Here is a 23,382-nt window from a genome sequence, read left to right as displayed (position 1 = left end):
TACGTGCTTATGGAAAAGAACTTGCATGACATCTTTTGTCCTACCCTCCCGTGGCAGCGGGGTCCTATTGGAAACTAAGGGATATTAAGGCCTCCTTTTAATATAGTACCAGACCAAAGCATCAACACTTAGTGAATACATGAACTCCTCAAACTACGGTAAGTATCCCGATTATTGTCACTTCAGGGTTAATGGATCATAACACATAATAGGTGACTATAGACTTGCAAGATAGGATCAAGAACTCACATATATTCATGAAAACATAATAGGTTCAGATCTAAAATCATGGCACTCGTGCCCTAGTGATAAGCATTAAGCATAGCAAAGTCATAGCAACATCAATCTCAGAACATAATGGATAATAGGGATCAAACCCTAGCAAAACTAACTCGATTACATGATAAATCTCATCCAACCCATCACCGTCCAGCAAGCCTACGATGGAATTACTCATGCATGGCGGTGAGCATCATGAAATTGGTGATGGAGAAAGGTTGATGATGACGATGGCGACGGATTCCCCTCTCCGAAGCCCCGAAAGAACTCCAGATCAGCCCTCCCGAGAGAGATTAGGGCTTGGTGGCGGCTCCGTATCATAAAACGCGATGAATACTTCTCTCTAATTATTTTCTCCTCGAACGTGAATATATGGAGTTGGAGTTGAGGTCGGTGGAGCACCAGGGGGCCCATGAGGCAGGGGGCACGCCCCCACCCTCGTGGATAGGGTGTGGGCCCCCTAGCCTTGATTCTTTCGCCAGTATTTTTTAATATATTCCAAAAATATTCTCTGTTGATTTTCTGGTCATTCCAAGAACTTTTATTTCTGCACAAAAATAACACCATGGCAATTCTGCTGAAAACAGCGTCAGTCCGGGTTAGTTCCATTGAAATCATGCAAGTTAGAGTCCAAAACAAGGGCAAAAGTGTTTGGAAAAGTAGATACATTGGAGATGTATCAACTCCCCCAAGATTAAACCTTTGCTTGTCCTCAAGCAATTCATTTGACAAACTGAAAGTGATAAAGAAAAACTTTTATAAACTCGGTTTGCTCTTGTTGTTGTAAATATGTAAAGCCAGCATTCAAGTTTTCAGCAAAGATTATGAACTAACCATATTCACAATAACATTTAGGCCTCATGGTTACTCATATCAATGGCATAATCAACTAGCGAGCAAAAATAGTAAATCTCGGATGACAACACATTCTGAAAACAATCTTAATATGATATAACAAGATGGTATCTCACTAGCCCTTTCTGAGTCCGCAAAACATAAATGCAGAGAACCCCTGAAGATCAAGGGCCGACTGGAAATTGTAGTTCATGGTAAAAGAGATCCAGTCAAGTCATACTCAATGTAAACTAACAATAATACATGCAAATGACAACGGTGCTCTCCAACTGGTGCTTTTTAATAAGAGGATGATGACTCAACATAAAAGTAAATAGATAGGCCCTTCGCAGAGGGAAGCAGAGATTTGTAGAGGTGCCAGAGCTTGGTTTTTGAAATAGAGATGGATAATATTTTGAGTGGTATACTTTCATTGTCAACATAACAACCGAGAGATCTCGATATCTTCCATGCTACACACATTATAGGCGGTCCCTGAGCAGAATGGTAAAGTTTATACTCCCCCACCACCAACAGGCATCAATCCATGGCTTGCCCGAAACAACGGTGCCTCCAACTAACAAAAATCCTGGGGGAGTTTTGTTTGCAATTATTTTGATTTTGATTTGAGCATGGGACTGGGCATCCCGGTGACCAGCCATTTTCTGGTGAGCGAGGAGCGGAGTCCACTCCTCTTGAGAATAACCCGCCTAGCATGGAAGATACAGACATCCCTAGTTGATACATGAGCTATTCGAGCACACAAAACAGAATTTCATTTGAAGGTTTAGAGTTTGGCACATACAAATTTACTTGGAACGACAGATAGATACCGCATATAGAAAGGTATGGTGGACTCATATGGAATAACTTTTGGGGTTTATGGAGTTGGATGCACAAGCAGTATTCCCGCTTAGTACAAGTGAAGGCTAGAAAGAGGCAGGGAAGCGACCAGCTAGAAATCGACAACAATCATGAACATGCATTAAAATTAATCAACACTAAATGCAAGCATGAGTAGGATATAATTCACCATGAACATAAATATCATGGAGGCTATGTTGATTTTGTTTCAACTACATGCGTGAACATGCGACAAGCCGCTCGAATCATTCAAAGGAGGATACCACCCTATCATACCGCATCACAACCATTTTAATAGCATGTTGGCACGCAAGGTAAATCATTATAAACTCCTAGCAAATTAAGCATGGCATGAGCAACTATAATCTCTAATTGTCATTGCACACATGTTTCATTCACAATAGGCTGAATTAGGAACGATGAACTAATCATATTTACGAAAATAAGATAGGTCGAGTTCATACCAGCTTCTCTCATCTCAATTAGTTCATCATATATCATCATTATTGCCTTTCACTTGCACAACCGAATAGTGTGGATAATAATAATAGTGCTTGTGCATTGGACTAAGCTGGAATCTGCAAGCATTCAATTCAAGGGAGAAGACAAGGTAATATGGGCTCTTTGTTAGATCAACAATAATGCATATGAGAGCCACTCAACATTTTCATTGCGGTCTTCTCCTCTCGACCCCCAAAGAAAAGAAAAGAAACAAAACTATTTACACGGGAAAGCTCCCAACAAGAAAAATAAGAACGAGAAATATTTTTGGGTTTTCTTTTTTTAATTACTACTACTACAGGCATGGAAAGTAAACTAGCTAAAAGCTACAACTAATTTTTTGTTTTTTCTTAAGGGTTTTCAAACACATAAGAAGAATGCTTAAAAAGAAATTAAACTAGCATGGATGATACAATGAAAAAGTATGAGCACCGACAACTGGCTTGAGTGTGTGAACATGAATGTAATGTCGGTGAGAGATACGTACTCCCCCAAGCTTAGGCTTTTGGCCTAAGTTGGTCTATGGCCACGGCTGGCCTGGTGGAAATCCAAAGTTGTAACTGGGGTCATACTGGGATGCAGCAGCTGTTGCCTCACGAGCTGCAGCTTGGAGGCGGGCTGCCTCCGTCCTCCTCTCGTACTCGTTCGCCTCCTCCCAGGTTATAACATATCTCCCTTTTGTCTGAAAGTCAAAGAAAGCAGGAGCAAGGAGAGCAACATGGACGGTGCGCCGTCTGTCAAAGATTAGTCGGTACTGGAGGAACTGATCATTCCTCTCAACAAACTGATGACGAACCATAACATTATAATCTAGATAAGCAGGAGACAATTCAATATCATTCTCATGTATGGGTATCTCAAGAAAATTAGCTAAATGGGTTGCATAAATTCCACCGAACAAGTCTCCAATAATACTGTTATTATGCAACCTACATGCAACAATGGCCCCCAAGTTGTATTGTTTATCTCCTAATACAACACTCTTGAGAACACTAAGATCGGGGACACACATGTGACATGCCTCATCCTTACCATTGATGCATCTACCTATAAAGAGAGAGAAATAATGTATGGCAGGAAAGTGAATGCTCCCTATGGTAGCTTGTGTTATTTCTCTAGATTCTCCCACAGTGATACTAGCAAGAAATTCTTTTAATTCAGATTTGCGAGGTTCACTAACACTACCCCACTGCGGGAGTTTACAAGTAGTATTAAAATCTTCTAAGTCCATGGTATAAGACTTATCATAGAGATCAAACAGGACAGTGTGAGAATTGTGTGATGATGTAAATTTAAATCTTCTCATAAAGGAATCAGTTAGGTGATAATATTGGGGGCACTTATCTGACACGAATCCCTCAAGTTCAGCATTACACACATACGCGTCGAATTCCTCCTTAATTCCTGCTTGGACCATAAAATCTTCTGACGGCCATTCACAAGGCCGCACTTGAGCTTCTCTTGGTAGTTCATAGTCCGGCCCACGTATCGCGGGCATGGCTCCTTGCTTCTTTGAGGAACCACCTTGGTACATTTTCCTAAACATATTTCTTCCTCTGAAAAATTTCTGAAATTTTTAGTAACTCAAAATAAAAGTGAACCAAACTCAAAACTCCTACATGTGCCATATCATGCATTAAAACTACTTTTGACCACATAAATTTGACATGCAAGCTCAAGAATAGGGTCAACTAAGCAGCAAAGATTTGTAATAAATAAAGCACTAGAACAATAACTAATTGGCCTATTGGAGGAGTCACTTACCGAGGAACAATCCCTAAAGCAGTTTCGTGAATGGAGCTTTGAGCAAGGAGAACGAAAATGGTAGCAAGATGAGCTAGAACATGGTTTTGAGCTGGTGGGTGGTTTTTTCTGGAGGAAGACGAAGTGTGTGGGTGCAATAATAAGTGGAGGGGGCCCGCGTGGGGTCCACGAGGCAGGGGGCGCGCCCTCCACCCTCATGGGAACATGGTGGGTCCCCCTGGTGTGTTCTCAGTGCCAATAATTCTTAAATATTCTGGAAAAATCATATTAAACTTTCAGGGCATTTGGAGAACTTTTATTTTCTGGGTATTTTTTATTGCAAGGATAATTCAGAAAACAGACAAAATACTATTTTTGCTTTATTTAATCTAAATAACAGAAAGTAAAAAGAGAGTACAGAAGGTTGTGCTTTCTAACTTCATCCATCTCATACTCATCAAAAGGAATCCACTAACAAGGTTGATCAAGTCTTGTTAACAAACTCATTCCAAATCGCATGAAACCGGAAAAATTTCGAATAACACTAGGTTACCTCAATGGGGATATGCACGTCCCCAACAATAAGAATATCATATTTCTTCTTGACAGTAGGAAGAGGAAATTCAAAACCTCCAATAATAACTATTGAAATTTTTCCAATAGAATTGATTCTGTGGACTTGAGGTTGTTCCCTCGGAAAGTGTACCATATGCTCATTACCATTAACATGAAAAGTGACATTGCCTTTGTTGCAATCAATAACAGCCCCTGCAGTATTCAGAAAGGGTCTACCAAGGATAATCGACATACTATCGTCCTCGGGAATATCAAGAATAACAAAGTCTGTTAAAATAGTAACGTTTGCAACCACAAGAGGCACATCCTCACAAATACCGACATGTATAGCAGTTGATTCATCGGCCATTTGCAAAGATATTTCCGTAGGTGTCAACTTATTCAAATCAAGTCTACGATATAAAGAGAGAGGCATAACACTAACACCGGCTCCAAGATCACATAAAGTAGTTTTAACATAGTTTCTTTTAATGGAGCATGGTATAGTTGGTACTCCCGGATCTCCTAGTTTCTTAGGTATTCCACCCTTAAAAGTATAATTAGCAAGCATGGTGGAAATTTTAGCTTTCGGTATCTTTTATTTGTAACAATATCTTTCATGTACTTAGCATAAGGATTCATTTTAAGCATATCAGTCAAACGCATACGCAAAAATATAGGTCTAATCATTTCATCAAAACGCTCAAAATCCTCATCATCCTTTTTCTTGGATGGAGGAAAAGGCAAGAGTTTCTGAACCCATGGTTCTCTTTCTTTACCGTGCTTCCTAGCAACAAAGTCTCTCTTATCATAATGTCGATTCTTTGATTATGGGTTATCAAGATCAACAGCAGGTTCAATCTCTACATCATTGTCATTGCTAGGTTGAGCAGCAACATGAACAACATCATTAACATTATCACTAGGTTCATATTCATTATCAGATTGTGTTTCAGCATCAAGAATAGAAATATCATTGGGATTCTCAGGTGTGTCAACAACAGGTTCACTAGAAGCATGCAAAGTCCTATCATTTTTCTTTTTCTTCCTAATAGAAGAACTAGGTGCATCAACATTAGTTCTCTGAGAATCTTGCTCAATTCTATTAGGATGGCCCTTAGGATACAAAGGTTCCTAAGTCATTTTACCCCCTCTAGTCATAACTCTAACAACATTATCATTTTTCTTATTATTTAATTCATTGAGCAAATCATTCTTAGCTTTAAGTACTTGTTCTACTTGAGTGGTAACCATAGAAGCATGTTTACTAATAAGTTTAAGTTCACCTTTAACTATAGACATATAATCACTCAAGTGTTCAATCATATAAGCATTGCATTTCAATTGTCTACCAACATAAACATTGAAGTTTTCTTGTTTAACAATAAAATTATCAAACCCATCTAAGCATTGGCTAGCAGACTTATAACGAGGAATATCACCTTCATAAAATCTATAGAGAGAATTTGCCTTTACTACCTGTGCTGGGTTATCAAGACCATGTATTTCTTCAATAGGTGGTAAATTCTTAACATCTTCAGCTTTAATACCCTTTTCTTTCATAGATTTCTTTGCCTCTTGCATATCTTCAGGACTGAGAAATAGAATACCTCTTTTCTTCAGAGTTGGCTTAGGAGTTGGTTCAGGAAGTGTCCAATCATTTTCATTACTCAATATATTATTCTATGGCAATTCAGCTTGATCAACAATTCTTTCCCTGAAAACACAACCCACACAACTATCCAGGTGGTCTCGAGAAGCATCGGTTAGTCCATTGTAAAAGATATCAAGTATTTCACTTTTCTTGAGAGGATGATCAGGCAAAGCATGAAGTAATTGCAGAAGCCTCCCCCAAGATTGTGGGAGACTCTCTTCTTCAATTCGCACAAAATTATATATTTCCCTTAAGGCAACTTGTTTCTTATGAGCGGGGAAATATTTAGCAGAGAAGTAATAAATCATATCCTGGGGACTATGCACACAACCAGGATCAAGAGAATTAAACCATGTTTTAGCATCACCCTTTAATGAGAATGAGAATAACTTAAGGATAACGTAATAACGAGTTTTCTCATCATTAGTGAACAGGGTGGCTATATCATTTAATTTAGTAAGATGTGCCACAACAGTTTCAGACTCATAACCATAAAAAGGATCAGATTCAATCAAAGTAATTAACTCAGGATCAACAGAGAAATCATAATCCTTATCAGAAATAAAGGTAGGTGAAGTAGCAAAAGCAGGGTCATATTTCATTCTAGCATTCAAAGATTTTTCTTTAAGCTTAACTAATAATTTCTTAAGATCATATCTATCATTGCAAGCTAAAAAGTCTCTAGCAATTTCTTCATCCATAACATAGCCCTCAGGCACAACAGGCAATTCATATCTAGGGGGAGAATCTTCATCATCACTTTCATCAATATTATCAGTTTCAATAATTTCATTCTCTCTAACTCTAGCAAGTTGTTCATCAAGAAATTCACCTAGTGGCACAGTATTATCAAGCATAGAAGTAGTTTCATCATAAGTATCATGCAAAGCAGAAGTGGCATCATCAATAACATGCAACATATTAGAATGAATAGCAGGAGTAGATGCTGCAAGTTTACTCAAAACAGAAGGTGAATCAAGTACAGAGCTAGATGGCAGTTCCTTACCTCCCCTCGTAGTTGAGGGAAAAATCTTGGTTCTCTTAACTTTCAAGTTCTTCATAGTGATCAGTAGATATAAATCCCAAGTGACTCAAAGAATAGAGCTATGCTCCCCGGCAACGGCGCCAGAAAATAGTCTTGATAACCCACAAGTATAGGGGGTCGCAATAGTTTTCGAGGGTAGAGTATTCAACCCAAATTTATTGATTCGACACAAGGGGAGCCAAAGAATATTCCCAAGTATTAGCAGCTGAGTTGTCAATTCTACCACACCTGGAAAATTAATATCTGCAGCAAAGTATTTAGTAGCAAAGTAGTATGATAGTAGCGGTAACAGTGGCAAAAGTAATAGTTTTGGTTTTATAGTGATTGTAACAGTAGCAACGGAAAAGTAAATAAGCAAAGAACAATATGTGAAAATCTCGTAGGCAATGGATCAGTGATGGATAATTATGTCGGATGCGATTCCTCATGCAACAGTTATAACATAGGGTGATACAGAACTAGCTCCAATTCATCAATGTAATGTAGGCATGTATTCTGAATATAGTCATATGTGTTTATGGAAAAGAATTTGCATGGCATCTTTTGTCCTACCCTCCCGTGGCAGCGGGGTCCTATTGGAAACTAAGGGATATTAAGGCCTCCTTTTAATAGAGTACCGGGCCAAAGCATTAACACTTAGTGAATACATGAACTTCTCAAACTACGGTCATCACCGGTAAGTATCCCGATTATTGTCACTTTGGGGTTAACGAATCATAACACATAATAGGTGACTATAGACTTGCAAGATAGGATCAAGAACTCACATATATTCATGAAAACATAATAGGCTCAAATCTAAAATCATGGCACTCGGGCCCTAGTGACAAGCATTAAGCATGGCAAAGTCATCGAAACATCAATCTCAGAACATAATGGATACTAGGGATCAAACCCTAACAAAACTAACTCGATTACATGATAAATCTCATCCAACCCATCACCGTCTAGCAAGCCTACGATGGAATTACTCACGCACGGCGGTGAGCATCATGAAATTGGTGATGGAGGAAGGTTGATGATGACGATGGCGATGGATTCCCCTCTCCGGAGCCCCGATCGGACTCCAGATCAGCCCTCCCGCGAGAGATTAGGGCTTGGCGGTGACTTCGTATCGTAAAACATGATGAATCCTTCTCTCTATTTTTTCTCCCTGAACGTGAATATATGGAGTTGGAGTTGAGGTCGGTGGAGCACTAGGGGGCCCACGAGGCAGGGGTGCGCCCCCACCCTCGTGGACAGGGTGTGGGCCCCCTGGCCTTGATTCTTTCGCCAGTATTTTTTATATATTCCAAAAATATTCTCCGTTGATTTTCAGGTCAATCCAAAAACTTTTATTTCTTCACAAAAATAACACCATGGCAATTCTACTGAAAACAGCGTCAGTCCGAGTTAGTTCCATTCAAATCATGCAAGTTAGAGTCCAAAACAAGGGCAAAAGTGTTTGGAAAATTAGATACATTGAAGACGTATCAATCCTCCTCTCCGGAACCCCAAACGGAGTCTAGATCTGGCCTCCTGATGAAGAACAGGAGGTGACGGCGGCTCCGTCTCGTGGATCGTGATAATTCTTTTTCTCTGACTTTTTTGAAAAAATAGGATTTTATAGCGTCGGTTTCAGGGTCTGCAGGGCTACCAGGTGGGCACAACCCACCTAGGCACGCCAAGAGAAGGGGGCGCGCCCTGGTGGGTTGTGCTCACCCAGGTGCCCTCCTCTGGTGGGTCTTGGCTCCAGAAATTCTTATTGTTGATATAAAAAATCCTCGCAAAGTTTCGTTCCATTCGAGAACTTTTATTTCTGCACAAAAACAACACCATGGTGGTTCTGTTGAAAATAGCGTCAGTCTGGGGTTAGTTTCATTCAAATCATGCAAATTAGAGTCCAAAATAAGAGGAAAAGCATTACGAAAAGTAGATACATTGGATACGTATCACTAACCTTTCAGATGAAGAGAAAGGAAGATTAATGGATACTTTGAGGAAGCATAGGAAAGCCTTTGGGTATTCCATGGATGATTTAAAGGGTATCAGCCCCTCTATATGCACTCACCTTACATTCATTGAAGAGGGGGTTGAACCGGTTCGAGAATACCGTAGGAGGCTGAATCCTGAAACGAAAGAAGTGGTAAGAAAAGAAATAGTTTGTCTGGTTGATGCAGGTATAATATACCCGGTTTTTGAAAGTAAGTGGGTGAGTTCGGTTCATTGTGTACCAAAGAAAGGTGGATTTACTGTAGTGCCTAATAAATGTAATGAACTAATCCCCACTAGAACGATAGTTGGGTATAGGATGTGCATTGATTCCAGGAGATTAAATAAAGAGACTTGAAAGGATCATTACCCTTTACCATTTATTTATCAAATGCTCGAGAGATTGGCCAATCATACTCACTTCTGTTATTTGGATGCATACCCGCGATTTTCACGAATTGAAGTACATCCAAAAGACTAGGAGAGAAACCACTTTTACTTGTCCTTTTGGTATGTATTCCTATGTCGTATGCCTTTTGGTTTGTGCAATGCACCCGCTACATTTCAAAGATGCATGAATGCCATTTTCGCCGATTTTGTTAAGGAAATTATGGAGGTCTTCATGGATGATTTTTCTATCTATGGAACTTCTTTTGATGATTGCCTTTACAATCTTGATAATGTTTTGCAGAGATGTGAGGACACTAATATCGTCTTGAATTAGGAAAATGTCATTTCATGGTTAAGAAGGTATAGTCCTAAGGCATAAGATATCAGGTAAAGGTATAGAAGTTGACAATGCAAAGATAGATGCTATAGAAAGGCTCCCTTATCCTAGAGATGCAAAGGGAATTGGTAGTTTTCTTGGTCATGCCGGCTTCTATAGGCGTTTTATCAAGAATTTTTCTAATATATCCAAACCCTTGACTAACCTTTTGCAGAAAGATGTTCCCATCATATTCAATGATGAGTGCAAAGCTGTCGTTGAAGAGCTTAAACATGCTCTGCTTAATGCTCCTCATTACACCTCCAAACTGGGACATACCTTTTGAAGTGATATGTGAAATGGATGACAATGTAGTAAGTGAAGTCTTGGGCCAGTGAGTAGGTAAGAGGTTCAATGTTATTTACTATGCAAGTCATACTCTTACTGATACTCAAAGAAACTATGTTAAGAATGACAGATAACTTTATGTAGTAATCTTCGCTTGTGAAAAGTTTAGGCCGTACATCACTGATACGAAGGTCATATTTTATACTAACCGTCAAGCGATAAAAGAGGTCCTTGACATTAAAGAGACAAAACCACGTTGCGCGAGGTTGTCTCTTCTCTTATAGGAATTTGACAGCGAGATATTAGACCGGGAAAAAGTTAAAATGTCCTCACCAATATCCCATTTGTGAGAGAGGTACAGGAGTATAACGCTTTGGGAATATGCATCCGGTATGGAATGGTGGTGGCTCTGGACAGAGCAACCACACGTACCTTTGGCAATACAGAACCACCGTTCATTGGGCTAGAAGAGCCACTCGTAAAATTAAGGATAGGGCAAGAGAGCGATTTATTTTATTACACTAACTCTTTGCATCCCTGTAAGCTGCAAAAGACGTCATCATTTCCCCATCCCCAAAGAGAGAAGAAGCCATGAACGAAGATATATACTAAAAACAAGGCCTGGAGAAACACAAGCGGGTTCACCCATTAGCCTTAAGTTTTCATTATTTTCATCTTTGTTATATTTTTCTGTACAAAATTTTACTTTTCTGAAGTCAAACGCTACCGCTCATACGACCAGCAACGCCCATATGATATGTCGTCGTTGACTCTGTTCTCTTGAGAAACACAGGAAATGTCTCGAACGACCAACAATCGTATGCTAGGCCGTCATACGCTTTGTTGTCGAAGAGCTAACATTTATCCAAAAATACTCTCTTCTCATAGGGCCAGGAGGCTAAACGATCGCCTAGATGAGTGGGGATGTGCTACTTCTTGAGCTTGCGTTGATTTTTCCCTTGAAGAGAAAAGGGTGATACAATAAAGTAAAGATAAGTATTTCCCTTAGTTTGAGAACCAAGGTATCAATCCAATATGAGATAACGCACAAGTCATCGAATACCTACACAAACAATCAAACAACTTGCACCCAACGCGATAAAGGGGTTGTCAATCCCTTCAGGTTGCTTGCAAAAGTGTGAGCTGATAGAGATAGATAAATGGTGAATTAAATATTTTTGGTATTTTTGGTTTATAAATCAGAAAGTAAAAGATTGCAAAATAGTATATCTGGAACTTATATGATGGAAAATAGACCCGAGGGCCATAGTTTTCACTAGAGGCCTCTCTCAAGATAGAAAATAATACGGTGGGTGAACAAATTACTGTCGAGCAATTGATTGAAAAGCGCAAAGTTATGATGATATCGAAGGCAATGATCATGAATATAGGCATCACGTCCGTGTCAAGTAGACCAAAACGATTCTTCATCTACTACTATTACTCCGCACGTCGACCGCTATCCAGCATGCATCTAGAGTATTAAGTTCATAAAGAATGGAGTAACGCATTAAGCAAGATGACATGATGTAGAGGAATTAACTCAAGCAATATGATGAAAACCCCATCTTTTTATCCTCGATGGCAACAATACAATACGTGCCTGGCTGCCCCTACTGTTAATGGGAAAGGACACCGCAAGATTGAATCAAAAGTTAAGCACTTCTCCCATTGCAAGGAAAACCAATCTAGTTGGCCAAACCAAACCGATAGTTCGAAGAGAATTACAAAGATATCAAATCATGCATAAAATAATTCAGAGGAGATTCAAAGAATATTCATTGATAAGCTGATCATAAATCCACAATTCAGCGGATCTCGGCAAACACACCGCAAAAGAGTATTACATCGAATAGATCTCCAAGAACATTGAGGAGAACATGGTATTGAGAATCAAAGAGAGAGAGGAATCCATCTAGCTACTAACTATGGACCCGTAGGTCTGAGGTAAACTACTCACACTTCATTGGAAGGGCAATAGAGTTGATGTAGAAGCCCTCCGTGATCGAATCCCCCTCCGGCAGGGTGCCAGAAAAGGTCCCTAGATGGGATTTCACGGGTACAAAAGGTTGCGGTGGTGGAAAAGTGTTTTCGCGGATGCCTCTGTTAGTTTGGGGATATATGGGAATATATAGGTTAGGAAGTGCACGAGGGGCCCACAAGGGTGGGGGCGCGCCCTCCGTCCTTGTGGCCGCCTCGTGTCTCTTCTGACTTCATCTTCAAGTCTCCTGGTTGTCTTCTGGTCCAAGAAAAATCATCACGAAAGTTTTATTCCGTTTGGTATTCCTTTTCTGTGAAACTCAAAAACAGGAAATGGCACTGGGTTCTAGGTTAATAGGTTAGTCCCAAAAATAATATAAAATAGCATATTAATGTATATAAAACATCCAAAACAGATAATATAATAGCATGGAAAAACCAAAAATTATAGATACATTGGAGACGTATCAGGATGGTCGTTAGGAACGCCGCCAAATGCTGTGAAGAGGAAGGACTCGGAGAGGAGAACCCATATGACCGCTCAAATGACAGGACGCGGTCGTATGAAAGGTCGTCGATCATGATTTCTTTCTGAGTCTTAACAAAATTTCGCCCAATTTTATCTTGTTTGTTTCTGATTCTTTTTAACTTCCTTATCTCACCAAAACCTGCGTCCCTAACCTCTTATATACATAACTATTGCTTCCTTCTCTATCAAAGCTAACAAACCAATCTAGCCCAAGTCTTTCTGAGTTTTGAAGTGCAGGTAGCAATGGCTTGTTCATGGGACTAGAAGCAAACCTTCTCGCAAGAGGAGGGGGACTGGGAGCAGGAAGGCTGCTCTCCGGTGAGTATAAGGGAGAGGCTCCATTGGACTCGTGATTGGACCTCTTCTGAAGAAGACCCGGAGGAGCTACCCTTCGAGGAAGAACAATAATAAGATGAACAGAAGGGAAAGAAGCCGAGGGCCATCCCATCAACTCAGTCAAGGTCATTGTCAAAGGAGACACAATCGATTATGTCAAGGATACCCCCATCATCATGGGTAAGTGTGGCTTTGGGAACTGCACAATCCAAGAACCACTGGGAGATGAGGAGATTGATCCAAGGGCACGCAATATGCACACCGTCGGCACCCTCATGCAAGTGGGGCCTCCAAGGAAGAGACGTGCAACAATCCCTATGCCCCCAACTCAGCCAGAGGTACATGTCAATAATTTTTCAGTTCAAACTAAAGTTATGGCAGAGAGGATCAGGGAAATGGAGAGGGCTCTAGCTACCAAGACTCGCGAGGCTCTTGACACGAGCCTGAAAATCATCGCCAACCAAGACGCAATGCTCCGCATGTATCGCTCCTGCATCAAGGACCTGGAGGTTGCCAACAAACTCATGATTGATGCCCTCACCGGCTTCACCGCTGCACCTCCAAAAGAGAACTCCTATATCAATAAAAAAGAGACTAAATGAATCCACCCGGCTTAGCATGATAAGCTTGGGGGGAGGTTTGAGGCCCTTTTTGTATCCCTTATTGTTATTTCTTTTTCGCTGAATTTTATTTAAAAGTTTTTCGCTTAGTCTGAATAAGTAAGGAAAGTCATGCTTTCTTGATAAGAGGAATGATTTTTATCCAATGAGTCATGGATGATTTAATGAGTGATCAACTTTATGAATTGCTTAGTATGATTTTGCATCTCCATGTGCTAGATATTTTTATTCTTAGACGATGACTATAGGTCTTCCACATCTTTAGTAGCAGTCAGGAAAGAGAAGTTGATAACTTGATGTGATGAATTGACCTTTATGACAGTTTATTTCATGATTAATTAGTGAAGCCTTTGAACTAATGAGCCAAGTATGAAAAGATGACCAGCTTTCTATATGGTACAAACAAAAGTAAAAAGTTAAAACCATTCAGTGATATGGGGTAGGCTTGGTAACTCAAGAAATAAACAAGGGAGAAGGAAAAATAACTTGAGTAAAAGCAGCAAACCGTAGGAGCTTGTCCAACTGAAGGGAGGAAACAATTATCACTTAGAGTTGGGTGACATCTTTTTAATGATTGGTAATAAGGTGTTGAAGCCTTCATACTCATCTAATGAAGATCAAGATATTATAGTACACGACATAGCTCATAATATGATGCAAATTCTGAATTCATGATGTACTCATTCATTTTCAATTTACCTTCATCTCATAAGCAAGGCGACCCCCTTTTCTTACAAGCTGCGGCATTTGCTCGGGGACGAGCAAACCTTTAAGCTTGGGGGAGTTGATGAGTCCAAATTGTGTGATCTTTTTGTTAGTATTTTTGTGCCTACTGTGTAGGCCTTGTGGAATTTTACTGCGTTCGCGCACTTCTCTTCGTCGGTTTTCCTCAGATATTGCTTTGTGGACCAAATAATAATATATGGGGGAAATCTCAGGAAATGGTAGTGAAATCATGCAATTAAAGTGATAATCACCTACCATAAAAGGGAGAAGCAAAGTGGGCAAAGAAGCAATCATCACAGAATAGCCAGAGCAAATGATGATGTTCCATATGACCCCGCCCACCCATATGAGCGGTCGTATGGACTGCCGTCGCCGCGCTGGATCAACTGTATTCACCCCATGAAGACGGATCATGGATCAGATGCCCAGAGACACGAGAAACTCGTCCAAAAGCAGGAACCCTAGCCATCAGAGTGGTCCAGAGGGAGGAACCAGCAAGGAGGAAGCCACCATCTCCATCAAGAAGGCTTTAACATCATCCCCACTGTCATCATCACCATCATAATCATCATCATCATCTACCTTTCCCTTATTGTAATATCAAGAACCCTAGAGGAATAACTTGTGTATTACACGTGTGATCCATTCATGTTTCCCATCTTTTGTGGTATGATGTTTGTTGCCTTCATGTGCGAGTAGTTCCCTTAGTTCTCGGGGATATGGATGAACCCTAGTGTGTGATAGATCGTTTGACATTAGGATTTTACATCCTCTTTGCATGTTTATGTTGATAATCTTCTTGATGTTGGGTGAAGTCGACCATCCAATGTATGTCAATTTCGGACGGAAGGTTATTAGTGTTGGTGAATTGTGTGGTTGGCGAGGTGGGTGAGTGATAGGCCCCATCTCCCTTCGTAGCGGATCATTGCAGCATGGGATAAAACATAGACCACTTTGGCTACATGCACGGGGACTACTTTCCCTTAATTACCATTTGATAACCAGAGTGGGGAAGAACGGTGGTGGCGTATGAGATACAGAGTTGCCGCGTGTATGCACGTATCTGTACCGGCTTTGCCCACAAAGATAAACATGCAAAGTGGCTTAGGAATCCGAAGTAGCATTATGTTTAGGCACCGCTATAGATGCACACTAGAGGGGATTCCGGACTCCCCGGGAGTGCCTTAACCCTATTCGTTTCAAGCCTCTCATTTATGATTATAGTTGTTTACATCTGTTATTTTTTACCTTTGCACCTTCCACTTTGTTTCTTTTCATGTTATTATTCCTTTGGAGAACTAACAACTCACGAGAACTTCATTCATACCCTTCAAGAGACAAAAATATCAATTCATGTACTTCCTGTGGGATCGATATTCTTACTTCGAAAAGGCTACAACTAAACCATGTGCACTTGCAGGACATCAATGATTGAGAGTGAGGGCTAGGATTTGGTCAGATGGGATGGGGCTTATGTGGTGTTAGAGTGGGCTAACCTGGGTCGTCTTATATGGTGGACACGTCCGGGCATGTCTGGACAACCCCAAATCCGCTCCACTTATGGGCTGGGTTTGAGGGGCATCGGACGATCTGAACATTAGGCTCAGTTTGAGGGGTTCATTTGGACGAGGTCGAGAAGTCTCAATTTCACTAAAGGATTTACAAAAGCTGGTTGTCCATACCACCTCAATAAATAAAAGGTAGAATAGAGGGTCTGATTGGCGATGTTGCTTTTTAAGACATGAACCATTTCAAAGCATAGAACTGGACAACCGACATTTAAAGTTCTCAATCTCGTCAACATGCAGGCGTCTCCAACGTCCAACATACTATTTGTCCATGGACTGGTCCGAACTGATCCGTGGACAAAGATATAACATTTGCTCGTTTTTTCTTAAGTCCACACACAAGCTAATTATGAAAAATAGCACAATTCATCCATAAAACAACTTGCAAATATCCCTAGTTTAGTTCAAATGTAAATATTACATCCCAGATAACTAGATGTTCAACAAGTTTTTGAGTTCATCGATTACAAATTCGATGATACTCGAGTCAAAATCCACATATGTCCTTCCATGCATTGTGCCCCTTGAGTTTCATCCAACAAATGCATGAACATAAATGGGTTGCCCTCGGTCCTATAGTATAGCACAACAGGACGACTGGGCTACACAATGTGATGATTATCCAGTTCCGGCATTGAGTGAATAAATGAATTGACCAACATGTAGAGCAACAAGAAGCAAAACATACAATCTCCATGGTTCACGAGCCCGGCGGACACATTGTCTCCACTCGTGCAACCGCATCGCAAAACTTCATAACAGAGTTGAAGATGATGTACCACCGATGGGTTAGCGACTTCACATTACGATCATGGACACATGCAAGTCGCGGGGCATGAAGTACTTTTGCTCATGAAACAAAGCATGCACGTTTTGCCAAAACGCCGAGCCCACTTGCCTCCTACCTACAAAGTCCACAGATACAACCTTCTATGCATTGCATAACAACTCATCCTCCACCAACGAGTAACCCGTCATCGTGCTTACTCTAGAAATAAACAATAAGTTCAACAAAAAAAGCTCAATGGCATTTGACCGAACAACTATGGGGCGTGGTGTTCGCCTTGGACGATGTTGGCTGGGGGCGGAGGGTACCTAGCTACCGACGGATCCTGTGTGGATGGTGGCGTAATCCAAGGTAGACGAAAGCGTGGGTGGGGGTTGTCGATGCCCGGCAATGCCTGGACGGCAGCTGGAGAGATACAATGGCGTCGTTGGACAAGGAGGATGCGGATGCAGAGCAAAAGGCAGTAGGGGCGGAGTGATAGAAAAATGACTCATAACGGGAATTTGAGTGGGTTGGGGTGTTGGAGTCCTACGTGGCAACAGTTCAGACTCTCGAAAATTTTCCCAATTCGTGTCCGAACAAATGGGTCTATGTTGGATGGCAAACTACATTGAGACAACTCGGTCCGAACATATGCGGGTGTTTTTAGGATCCGCTTGGAGATGCCTTGAGCGCTCTTCCTTTATTTTTCTAGGCACACCGTCATGCTTCCATGATATCATTTAAAAAAAGCGGATGTTTAAAAAATTATAAATAAAAATCATTTGTGTTCACTAGACATTTGTCTACAACGCCTAAAATTTTCAAATCCAAATTCGATATATAGATGGAGATTAAAAAAAGAGAAATGTAAATGTCAATAGTGCCATTTTATCTTTTGTCTTCTCTTGACACTATTCATTATGGATCTGTTTTTTTTTGTTTCTCAATGTGTGCTTTGAGTTTGGATCTCAATTTCTGAAGAGCTGTGGACACATGTGTGGTGAACATTCACGTTTTTTTCTGAATTTTTTATACCTTTAAATTTGAATTTTCTAAATTGGTACTGTAGCATGGAAGCAAGAGTGGCACCTCATACTTATCCGATATTTTTCCCTGGCGGGGGTACACCAAATACGTGTCACTCGTTTCAGCCGTTAGCAAAGCGTCGGTGCTGCCTCTGCCGACAGTCGACATCTGGGATCCCTGGACATCTTCCCTGTTCAGCAGGTAATTATCACTTTCAATGCAAGAGGACACGTATCCCCGCCATATTGGCTCCTTTCTTTCATTTTTAATTTTGCATAAATCCACTTGCGATTGTGACCACAAGAGCTTTAGCTGATTCCATATCTGCCACTTTATCTTAAAGAGGTTATCCACTGAGATTTGTGAGAACAAAATTCATTTCGTGACTGCGATTCTTCGCAGTCAAGCACTAAAAGAAGGGATACACAATAACACTGGCAACCTGCTCTTAGTTCAAGTACCTTTACAATGTGTTATTACAGAATTTGGAGGATCAAAATCTTAAGAACCTTTTCTGTGTTGTTTGTTTGATTTGTAGAAGTAAGTTTGATAGGAATTTTCAAGCAGTACTTTACACTATACCATTTTAAAATAGTTTTTTATCCACTGGAAGCTCTTAGAAATAACCATTTGTTTTTCATGTCTAATACCGAACTAAAAATTATACTATTTTTCTACAACACTCAAATTGAGTATTTTACTTGGCAAAATTTTCTCTTCCCCTACGTGTCATGTATCCTCTGAAGATATTTTCTTTTCCACTAGTACTAGACTCAACCACACAAGTAGCTTTCCCTTCTGTTGCCCATGCCATCTACATCTTCCTCCACCTATAAAATGACATCCCTAGCATATATCCTCTTCACTCCATCTGCTACTAACCTCACTACTCTTAAGCCACAAAAGATTTTGCTACCGGCACCTAAGCTCCAATGGAGGGTGAGAAGAACTCGTCCGGGGACCTGATGTCCAGCAGCAAGCTGGTCGCGGAGGCCGCCAAGACAGCCTACGAGCAGAAGAGCGTCGAGGGCATCGACAAGGAAAAGGTAGCCGGCGCCTCCGCCGAGATGCTGGACTCCGCCGCCAAGTACGGCAAGCTGGAGGACAAGCCGGTGGGACAGTACCTCGAGAAGGCCGAGGGGTACCTGAAACAGTACAGCTCCGGCGGCACCGAGAAGGAGAAAACCGACGCACCTGCTGCCGCTGACGCACCGAAGCCGGATGCACCCAAGGAGGCAGCGCCTGCACCCGCCGCGGAGGAAGAGAAAGCGTCCGATGGGTTCGGTCTCGACGACGTCATGAAGGGGGCTGCATCGCTGTCCGGGAAGAAGAGTGGCGAGGAGGAGAAGGAGAGCGGCGGCGGCGGCGGGTTCATGAAGATGGCTCAGGGGTTCATGAAGTAGAAGTCTGGTTTCTGCATCTACATGCATGTAGCTCTCGCTAAGTTTGTGCGCTGCGTTCTACTGTATAACGTTGTGGTTGTGCTTAATTATGTTAGCTGGTGATATCTGGTTCTGTAAAGTTTAAAGTTTCTTAAGTCATGTATGTCTGTATGATGATCAATAATCCAGTTGAGCTAGCTAGCTGCTTCCTTCTCGATTGCAGGATTTCGGTTGTATCTTATATTAATTTGCAGAGGGGGTAATTTATAAATTTGCGGTATAAGAACATCTCCAACGACGACATGTAAAAGGATAGGTTATATGTCCGAAGATCGGTCCGGACTGATGTCTGAACAACAAGAATACGAGAGCCATCCATCCAATCCTATACCACATACATCTACCTAAAAAAATATCAACTGTAATTTCTAATTTGTTTAATAGCTAAGCTACTAGTTTCCGCCAAATGCTACATAAGCATTTGACGGAAAGCTAGCTTCCGCCAAATGCTACTAATAAGGGTGGAAAGCTAGCTTTCATCAAATACTACTCATAAGCATTTGGCAGAAAGCTAACTTCCGCCAAATGCTACGCTAATTATGCTCTGTCTAATATAGCAATGATCGCCTAATTAAGTATAATTAGCATTTTTCGCCAAATGCACTCACGTATTTCACACTATCTTATGTCAAATGTAACGCAATTAGCACAAAGTCTTTCACCAAATGCTAGCCATTCTGAGCGGACACAGAGTAGAGACGGTACGTGATGCCTTTTGTTTGGCCAGACGGATGTTCGGACTTCCGCAAAACCCCCCACTCTGGTTCCAGTTTGCCGGAAAAAAGTGATCCGGACCGCTCAGCGGACTGATACAGAACCGCGTTGAATGGCAAACTGTGTCCGGACACCGCGATCCGGGCGCTTAGGGTGGTTCAAGGGTCGGCCTTGGAGATGCCCTAAAGCATGGTATTTTCATTGTCAATTGCTCATGCCCTATATCATGTGGACCTGCCGGTTTTTCATATGAAACGGAAGAGATTCATGCAAACACGACATATTTTATATAAACATGATGAAATTCATTACATTTCAGACATAATTCAACTAAAAGCGGAGTTCATCTGACTCTGGAGATATAATTTCAGACATACTTCTATTCTAAACCTAATCTAAAAGATCACCTGTGCTCGTTCCCCGTGTCCGACCATGAGCCCCGAGAACTGAAGCTCTGGCACTTGCCTTCGCCTTCTCCAGTTCTACCTTGGCGCTGTCCAGCTCTGCCTCCGTAGCCTCCGCCATCGGAGCTTGAGCGAATAATTGGCCGCCGATTATGAGCCCACCCAGCTTGGCCTAGGGTAGAGGGGGAAAGCGGTGGCCTTCCTGGGACCCGAGAGGCGGCGACCAATCACGCACTACTCTTCCTCGTTGTCGGCGGTGCTCGTAGACGTGCCGACTTCGTGGACGTGGTGACGGGGCGCGGCTCGCCGGAGCCAGCAATGTCTTCCTCGTCATCGGCCTTGCCCCACACCTCGTCCGCTACCTCGTTGAACTCCATGTAGGCGGCCTCCAGTTCCACCTAACGCTGGCGGTACCGCTAGCAAGTGAGGCGGATCTCAGGCAGAGTGGTAGGACTCGAGCGGCACCCCTGTAACACCCCTGTAATTAAGCTACAGTGAACTCAACCTAATGATGCCTTGTCATTTTATTTTGCTAAGCTTAATTGTCACTTAGTTCAAACTCAAGCTAAATTCAAAATCAAATGCAAGTAAGATTATTATTTCTTCAAACAGTACAAAAAAATGTTGGTTGGGTTTCAAATATTCACTAGGTAATTTTCATGAATCATCTAACATTATTTGAATTATTAAAATGCCCTTAACCTATTTAAAACTGAACCAGCAGCATTAAATTGACCTTTTTTAGATTAAACCAATAGTTATACATTTCAAAATAAATTGAAACTTGGTGGGGTAGCTCAAAATGTTGCCTAATATTTATGTGCCAAATTTCATAGTCAAAAATTCATTTCATAGCACAAAGAAATACAAACCTGAGGCGGAAAATAAAAGGCGAAAATGAAAGAATAAAAGAGCTAAAAGCCACCGTGCCTCTGGGCCGTAAGTCAACAGGGAAGGCCCAGCCCACCTGGAGGTCATCTTCCTCCTCTGTTCAGAGGGGGCTGGGTGGGGACCTCCTATGCGCCGCTCTTTGCGTCCGATTCGCACGCGCCGCACAGGTACAGCCCCCCGAATGGGCCGGCCCATCGTCGCGACGAAACAGCAAAATGATCACCTAAAATTATAACGCGGAGCGGGGGATCGATCACTGCATCTGGAGCTAGTATACTCTTGTCACTAACCAGGCGAGCTAACTACCTACTTCGGTCATATGTAACGCGGGTACTTTAAAAGATCATCTACTACATATCTAACACCCCCACCTAGAAACCTTAAACATTGGATATGTTTTGTTCGCGTTTGCTGAATGCTAGAAGAACAACTAAAAAACTTGAACAAAGTTTTGATAAAATGAACACTTTTTAAAATCCCGAACATTTTTTGAATTTAGAGAACAAAATTTTGTACGCGAACGTTATGTTTGAGAGAAAAAGTTAAGTTCGTATGAAATATGTGAACATTCTTTAAAACTCCCGAACAAAATTTGAAATATGTGATTTTTTTGAAATGGGAACATTTTATGAAACTCACAAACAAAAATTTCAAACACGAACATTTTCTGAAAAAAGGCAAACAAAATTTGAAAAGGAACATTTACTGAAACTCACGAACAAAAATTGGAAAAACGAACATTTTTCTTAATTTGCGAACAAATTTTGCAATGTTGTGAAATTGTGAAAAAACATAAAAAAGGAAAAGAAACTAAAAAATAAAAGAGAAACAAAATTTGAAGATGAGAACATTTTTTTAACTTTGAATAATTTTTTGAAAGCATGAACATTTTTTCAAGTCAGGAACAAAAATTGAAAATGAGAACATTTTGTGAAGTTTTGAACAATTTTTTTGAAAGGATGAACAAAATTTGAAAATGAGAACATTTTGTGAAGTTTTGAACAATTTTTTGAAAGCATGAACAAAATTTGAAAAATGAGAACATTTTGTGAAGTTTTGAACAATTGTGAGCAACACAAAAAAATTGAAAAAATAAATAATATAACTTTGAAAAGAGAAGAACAAAAAATGAAAAAGAAACAGAAAACAGGAAAAAAAGAAACATAAAAAACGAAAAAAGATAAAAAAGGAAACAGAAAAAGAAAAAAGAACATTAAAACGAAAAAGAAAAGAAACAAAAAGGGGTAAAGGGGGAAATAGAAAAACCGGTTCAGGAACCTTCTAGAAGGTTTCCAAAACCAGAAAAACCGGCTGGGAACTACCTAGAAGATTCCCAAAACCGGATTCGCTTTAACGTTTGAACGGGCCGGCCCATCCTAACGCGCTCGTCAATCTGCCTCTGCGTCCGATCGACTACTTGCCACAAAGAGCGGCAAATAGGAAATTCCGGCTGGGTGGCCATCGTGCGCTTGTCCACGCAGTGGATCGGCCATGTGTTGGCCATCCGCCGCATCCCCGGCGTCCTACAAGTGCCCCTTGATGCCCCGGCAGCCCTAGACCTCGCAACTTTCCCCTTCTCGCGCCACTTCATTCCCGTGGCACACAATGCCCTTGCCGTCACCTTGGCCGACCTCTCGTGCGCGCTCCCGGTCCTACCCGAGCCCTAACAAGTTGTCCACCAGCACCGTCGTCGTCCGCTTCGTCGTGTGCGACCACCAACCTGAGTCGGGAGCCCCTGCAGCGCCAGTTTGTCGTCGTCTTCATCCTCGGGCACCGCCCGCGTTCATCTTCGATTTGGCCTCACCGAAGCCTCCCCGAGCCCGCTTTGCTCACATACAAGCTCAATGTGAGCCCCTCTTCCTTCCCCTCCTCTCTCT

The 23,382-nt window shown here is 41.4% G+C and overlaps 1 protein-coding gene across 1 annotated transcript; it reads left to right on the top strand.

Moving 5' to 3' along the window:
• Positions 1 to 18,900: 18,900 nt before the first annotated feature.
• LOC119267623 (nodulin-related protein 1-like) lies at positions 18,901 to 19,651 on the top strand. Its single transcript, XM_037549046.1, has one exon. It carries the CDS (start codon positions 18,987 to 18,989, stop codon positions 19,455 to 19,457), a length of 471 nt encoding a protein of 156 aa, XP_037404943.1. The 5' UTR covers positions 18,901 to 18,986; the 3' UTR covers positions 19,458 to 19,651.
• Positions 19,652 to 23,382: the final 3,731 nt, after the last annotated feature.

This window comes from Triticum dicoccoides, chromosome 3A (assembly GCF_002162155.2).
Source record: "Triticum dicoccoides isolate Atlit2015 ecotype Zavitan chromosome 3A, WEW_v2.0, whole genome shotgun sequence".
In the NCBI taxonomy this organism is placed as follows: Eukaryota; Viridiplantae; Streptophyta; class Magnoliopsida; order Poales; family Poaceae; genus Triticum; species Triticum dicoccoides.
This window is presented reverse-complemented; position numbering and strand designations above follow the sequence as displayed.

Bases quoted from the DNA above. Each gene is read 5' to 3' on its own strand.
- LOC119267623 (XM_037549046.1), top strand. From the start codon at position 18,987: ATGGAGGGTGAGAAGAACTCGTCCGGGGACCTGATGTCCAGCAGCAAG.